At 37.3% G+C, this 6,805-nt stretch overlaps 1 protein-coding gene across 3 annotated transcripts in view; it reads right to left on the bottom strand.

The window, feature by feature from the left end:
* Window positions 1-4,491: 4,491 nt before the first annotated feature.
* Window positions 4,492-6,805, bottom strand: part of LOC127422439 (ubiquitin-associated and SH3 domain-containing protein B-like) — a 28,890-nt gene continuing 26,576 nt past the window's right edge. For all 3 annotated transcript variants that reach the window (XM_051665960.1, XM_051665959.1, XM_051665961.1), the window contains 2 exons: window positions 5,505-5,614; window positions 4,492-5,392 (listed from right to left, as the gene is read on the bottom strand). In XM_051665960.1, the coding sequence (XP_051521920.1) occupies window positions 5,255-5,392; window positions 5,505-5,614 (248 nt within the window). In that variant the 3' untranslated portion in view covers window positions 4,492-5,254. The remainder of the gene's footprint in view (window positions 5,393-5,504; window positions 5,615-6,805) is intronic.

The following is a 6,805-nucleotide window of genomic DNA, read 5'->3' as shown; positions in this document are numbered from 1 at the left end:
GAAACAGCTACTTGCACCGCACATTATAAAGCCATACAATTTTAACAAGAAGCTCTATTGCCTCCTATTGGGGAAAAAAATGAAGTTCTTGTAGACTTTATTTCAGTCAGCTTGATTGGAATTTAGTATCTTACATTTTTCAGTTTTTATTTTATTTATTTATTTTTTCTGATATTTAAAACAATTTTGAAACAGTGTTTGACATCTGAAATCTAAACACAAAAGATTACTGATCTAGGTCTGTCTAGTAGTATGTATTACAATTTAATATGTTTGTCCTGTTGATTTCCTTTTTTGTCTTGAAGATGAACATTTTTTCAAATCTTTAGGCTAGATCATTGCATGGTGAGCTTGCTATTTATGCCCAGTCATGCCCTGTTCTTTATCAAAACCACTACAATAACAGCTCTTAATAACAACCATAAAATCAATAAACTGATATTCTGTTCTGTATCATAACAAAATTATATCCTGTTTTTTTCTTTTTTTTTTACCCGAATCTTAAAAGAAAAGCAGAAAGAAAATTTGAGGACTTACCTGAAATGTTGTTAGGACCACATAAATATTAAACAACTGTCTGTAATTTGCAAAAAGAGAAGCTCCCCTTGAAAAACAAGCAAACCTCTCAATTTTTTTGAGCATGTTGACACCTGTGACAACAAAACAAACAACAAGCTACAAAACTCACTTATTCTCTCTGAATTCAAAGTGAACAAGCAGAGGACAATAACAACACTGAAAAGAAAATGTTATTCCGGTGAGATGTCTGTTGACTCATAATGGTAGAACCAGAGGCTCAGTGTCTGTACACCCTCTGTGGGTGTATGTGTGTGTGTGTGTGTGTGTGTGTGTGTGTGTGTGTGCGCGTTCCTTCCGCTGCACAAATAAGAGCCTTTGCCACCGGCATTAGACTAATATATGTCTTGTCTTTAAGAAGGCATTTTCCTTTTTTCTCTCTTTTTGACTGGAACTGAAATCAATGGTCACGCAATTAAAGAATGTGGATTTGTCAACCAAAGTCTGGCGTATGGGGAGCACTATAGATATACCCAATAAGAAGTTCAATAAGAGCTGTAACACTGCTGATTGCCGACTACAGCCCCATCAAAACCAGAGCAGACATTTGTACTTTCTAGGTGTTTTATTCTGTTGAGAGGCAATATTGCATATTGGCAAAGAACATCAATGCTCACTCAAACGTCTCACGGCAGCGTATTGACTCTCCACCAGGGAGCAGAGTCAACCATTTGGAAGTTATAGCTCCTTTCAAACTCTTTTCAGATAGGAACAAACGTTTGGAGCAGGAAAGTGCTGTCTCGAGAGTCTCCGTCACCGATAATTAGTGATCAGTCACAAATTAGTTTAAAAGCTTGAAAAGAACACTGAGAGCATTATTAGATTGCAGAGATTCACTGCTCTCCAATAATGACTTGGATTTTTAGAGGAATGAAACCCTCCAATCGTTTGTCAGTCTCCTCTATTGCCAATCAGGCCCATTAATCAGGGGATAGTCTAACCGATCCAAGTCTGAAAGATCACAGGTGCCAACTAGTAGGGAAGGGAAAAGGGCTGCTTACAGCTTGTGTAATTAGAGTGTAAGGACATTAACATAGGAGTCAATTGCTTCAGGTTCATTACTGTGTGATTACTGCAGTTCAACAACTTTAAGTATGTAATCTTACTATGACTTAAGTCTTAAATGGTTATTAAAAGACCTCAAAAGATTCACCAGAGACATCATTTTAGCACCAAGACAGCTGACTATCTACATTAAAAGGTATTTGCCCATTTAGTTTTCATCCATCACTGTTTGATTTTCAAAGCATACTACCCAGTTCAGTTGTGCTTGTGTATATACACTGGCGGCCAAAAGTTTGGAATAATGGACAGATTTTGCTGTTTCGGAAGGAATTGGTACTTTAATTCACCAAAGTGGCATTCAGCTGATCACAAAGTATAGTCAGGACATTACTGATGTAAAAAAACAGCACCATCACTATTTGAAAAATTCATTTTTTATCAAATCTAGACAGGTCACATTTCCAGCAGCCATCACTCCAACACCTTATCCTTGAGTAATCATGCTAAATTGCTAATTTGGTACTAGAAAATCACTTGCCATTATATCAAACACAGCTGAAAGCTATTTGGTTCGTTAAATGAAGCTTACCATTATCTTTGTGTTTGTTTTTGAGTTGCCACAGTACGCAATAGACTGGCATGTCTTAAGGTAAATATTAGGTCAAAAATGACTAAAAAGAAACAGCTTTCTCAAGAAACTCATCAGTCAATCATTGTTTTGAGGAATTAAAGTGATACAATGCTTGAAATTGCCAATAAACTGAAGATTTCATACAAAGGTGTACACTACAGTCTTCAAAGACAAAGGACAACTGGCTCTAACAAGGACAGAAAGAGATGTGGAAGGCCAGATGTACAACTAAACAAGAGGATAAGTACATTAGAGTCTCTAGTTTGAGAAATAGACGCCTCACATGTCCTCAGCTGACAGCTTCATTGAATTCTACCTGCTCAACACCATTTTCATGTATAACAGTAAAGAGAAGACTCAGGGGTGCAGGCCTTATGGGAAGAATTGCAAAGAAAAAGCCACTTTTGAAACAGAAAAAAAAGTGCTACAGGAAGCGTGGGGTGAAATGTCACCTGAGTATCTGGACAAATTGACAGCTAGAATGCCAAGGATCTGCAAAGCTGTCATTGCTGCAAGTTTTTTTTTTTTGTTCTTTTTTTTTTTTTTTTTTTTTTTTTGATGAGAACTCTTTGAAGTAGTTTAAGAAGTTCTGAATTATTTTTTTTCTTTATTTCTAATTGTAATAGTAATTTTTCACGTTATTAATGTCCTGACTATACATTGTGATCAGTTGAATGCCACTTTGGTGAATAAAAGTACGAATGTATTTCCATAAAAGCAAAATCTGTACATTATTCCAAACATTTGGCCACCAGTGTAGGTTTAAAATTGTGGTCTATAGGTTTAAAATTGTGGTCATCTAACATAATAGATCTAAGCTGTTTCTATGACCAGAGTTTGCTATTAAAACCACTCTTTGCCTAAAGGATCTCTCACAGTGGCTGACCTGAACTGACTAGCCATCTGTAATTGAACAAATGCATCAATGCTGCATTTCTTCAATCTAATTTCAGGATGCTACTAGAGGGCACTTTAATCGAGAACAACAAATATGTCTAATAGATAAGATTAGCCCACAAATCACAGGTCGAAGAAGCCATATAAGAGAGCTCGGGTTAAACCAGGACATAAATGAAAGAGATCAAATATCAATGGTCTCGTAAACCTGACCGCCCAGGCTTTGTCGCATAATGGCCTTAACTTCTCAGTTTAAATTTAAATCTAAAACAAACTGGAACGGTTAAACTTCATACCTCAGTTTTACTGTATATAGACCAAACTGTTAACTTTCATAGACCTTTAATCTTTGATTAATTGCTATTAACTGGCTCCCATTCTTTGGTAACTACTCATTTTCCTGACTACAACTAAATAACGTATAAATATATAAATATAATCTGATAAATATAATGCGAACCAACTGACTGTAAATTATAACCTATGTGATCAACAAAACTGACAGAACATGACGACGCACCTGCTAATGGCGTGAAAAGCACTTACTGAAAATGATGACGTACTGTACCTGTTAAAAGCACTTACTGAAAATGATGACGTACTGTACCTGTTAAACGCACTGACTGAAAATGATGACGTACTGTACTTGCTAAACGCACCGACTGAAAATGAAGTCCTGAACTTGCTAAAGGCGCGAAACGCACTGACTGAAAATGATGACGTACTGTACCTGCTAAACGCGCTGACTTAAAATGATGACGTAATGTACCTGCTAAACGCGCTGACTTAAAATGATGACGTACTGTACCTGCTAAAGGCGCGAAACGCACTGATTGAAAATGATGACGTACTGTACTTGCTAAACGCGCTGACTTAAAATGGAGTACTGTACTTGCGAAAGGCGCGAAACGCACTGACTGAAAATGATTACGTACTGTACCAGCTAAACGCGCTGACTTAAAATGATGACGTACTGTACTGTACCTGCTAAAGGTGCGAAATGCACTGCCTGAAAAGACGTACTGTACTGTACCTGCTAAACGCGCTGACTTAAAATGATGACATACTGTACCTGCTAAAGGCGCGAAACGCACTGATTGAAAATGATGATGTACCGTACTGTACCTGCTAAAGGCGCGAAACGCACTGACTGAAAATGTCGATGTACTGTACCTGCTAAGTGCAGGAAGAATGTGGTTTAAGTAGCCTATACCAGTGAGTTCAGGATTGAAATTGAGATTTTACAGCTAAATGGTTGAATGAAGCCATTTTATAATTCAGCTATTCACCTGTTGTCACTGAATTAAATTATTTTACGATCACAATATTCACTTATGAAATGCAATAAATAGATTTATTAGTTTCTAGACATGATACCACGGAGTTATATGTCAATATCATCATTGTAATAATCTATTGTAAATTTTCAAAGATATTGTATGTAAAGGTGCATATGACCCAGGTGTTCATGTGGAAGAAAAAAGCCCTAGTTCCCTATGTATACCTTAATTCAAACATTACACATTTAAAAGTATTTTAATTTCTTAATAATTTGTAATATCCATTAATTACATCAGTGTTTCACATATTCAAATTATTTTTGCTGATGTTAATTTGGTTTTGAGGCAGTTATTTAAATAATGTGACAAAGTATTATTCATTCTTCTGATTGTCAACCATCTGTAAAATATTACAAATGTATTTGATATTCTTTTAACAATACTTAAACAGATAATAAACTTTCTTTTATGTATTCAAGTTAAGTTTGAAAGAAAATTCTTAGAAATGACAGCGTTTAAAATAGATAAGCTCTTAAAACATCTCAATGCAAAGATGTACATATATGGCAGGAAGCAATCTCATATTCATGGTAAATGTTACATTATGCCACTCTGCATTTTCACCTGTTAAAAGTGATAGCCAATGCCCTGAGAAAGCCTGCTTAAAGGCTCAGTAAACACAACCACATTGTTTATTAATCAGTGCGGTCTCCTCAGTCCACCTGCAAACAAAAACACTTCCCAAATCAATATCTAATTTGCATAATGTATGAATGGGACAAATAAGATCAATTTAAAAAGACGTTCAGTTGTGTGCTTCCAGTGCAAGTGACAAGTCTTTTGTGGACAGACCATGCAGATATGGTCATTCTTGCTGTAAGGTCTCTCTCCAGCTGAAGCTGTGGTTGGGCCCATGCGTGAGAGGAAGAATTGGTGGGTCCACCAACTGCCAGACTTCTGTATCCCCCTGCTCCTCACAGGCACAGAGACCCAAGTAAGGAATCTGGAGGGAAACATCAGCTCCCATGATGCATCATGTTTAAAGGGAAACATAGAAAAGTCAACAAAACAGATGAGATAAGGAACACATGAATGACAGTAAAGATTATACAAACCTTTCGGACTACTTGCACAAAATCTTTAGGATTCTGCGGAGAAAGGCCCTGGATCTGGCGAGTGCAGGCCTCCAATGAAGAAGCGTGTCCCACAAACAGAATGTTGTTTCCTATGGAGAATTAGGAGATGTAGAAGAAATGGAAAAGTAGAGGACATATGTAAATATCAGAGCCAAGAATACCACTCAGTACAAGTTAAGCTCAATCGACTGCATTTGCAATCGACTTTTTCTTAAAACAAAGCAAAAATCTAGGTTACAGTGAGGTACTTACAATGGAAGTGAATGGGGCCAATTTTGGAGGGATTAAAGCAGTGGTTCTCAGATATTTCGGGTCATGCCAGGCTAAAGTTTAAAAGCAGAGGAAAAGAAATTGCGCATATCGGTTCTTATGTATATTTTCACTACTTTTGTTGAATGTTTGAAAGTGAATGAGATTTGAGGACAGGTCAGTCTTCTGCGCCCCCCTTAAAATACCTTTGGTACGAAAAATGTAAATCAATCCCAGAACAACAGCAAAGGACCTTGTGAAGATGCTGGAGGAAACAGGTAGACAAGTATTTATAGCCACAGTAAAACGAGTCCTATATCGAAATAACCTGAAAGGCTGCTCAGCAAGGAAGAAACCACTGCTCCAAAACCACCATAAAAATAAACAGACTACAGTTTCCAAGTGCACATGGGGACAAAAATCAGAGGACTTTTTGGAGAAATGTCCTCTGGTCTGATCAAACAAAAATCTAACTGTTTGGCCATCATGACCATCGTTATATTTGGAGGAAAAAGGGTGAGGCTTGCAGGCCGAAGAACACCATCCCAACCGTGAAGCATGGGGGTGGCAGCATCATGTTGTGGGGGTGCTTTGCTGCAGGAGGGACTGGTGCACTTCACAAAATAGATGGTATCATGAGGAAGAAAAATTATGTGGATATATTGAAGCAACATCTCAAGACATCAGCCAGGAAGTTAAAGCTCGGTCACAAATGGATCTTCCAAATGGACAATGACCCCAAGCATACCTCAAAAGTTGTGGCAAATCACAAAGCCCTGACCTCAATTCGAAAGAAAATTTGCAAGGAGGCCTATAAACCTGACATAGTTACACCAGTTCTGTCTAGAGGAATGGGCCAAAATTCCAGCAACTTATTGTGAGAAGCTGGAACGTTTTGATCCAAGTACAAACAATTTAAAGGCAATGCTACCAAATACTAACAAAGTGTATGTAAACTTCTGACCCACTGGGAATGTGATTAAAGAAATAAAAGCTAAAATAAATCATTCTCTCTACTATTATTCTGACAT

Source organism: Myxocyprinus asiaticus, chromosome 31 (genome assembly GCF_019703515.2).
Source record: "Myxocyprinus asiaticus isolate MX2 ecotype Aquarium Trade chromosome 31, UBuf_Myxa_2, whole genome shotgun sequence".
In the NCBI taxonomy this organism is placed as follows: domain Eukaryota; kingdom Metazoa; phylum Chordata; class Actinopteri; order Cypriniformes; family Catostomidae; genus Myxocyprinus; species Myxocyprinus asiaticus.
The sequence above is the reverse complement of the archived record's forward strand: the minus strand, read 5'-3'. Positions and strand labels throughout refer to the sequence as shown.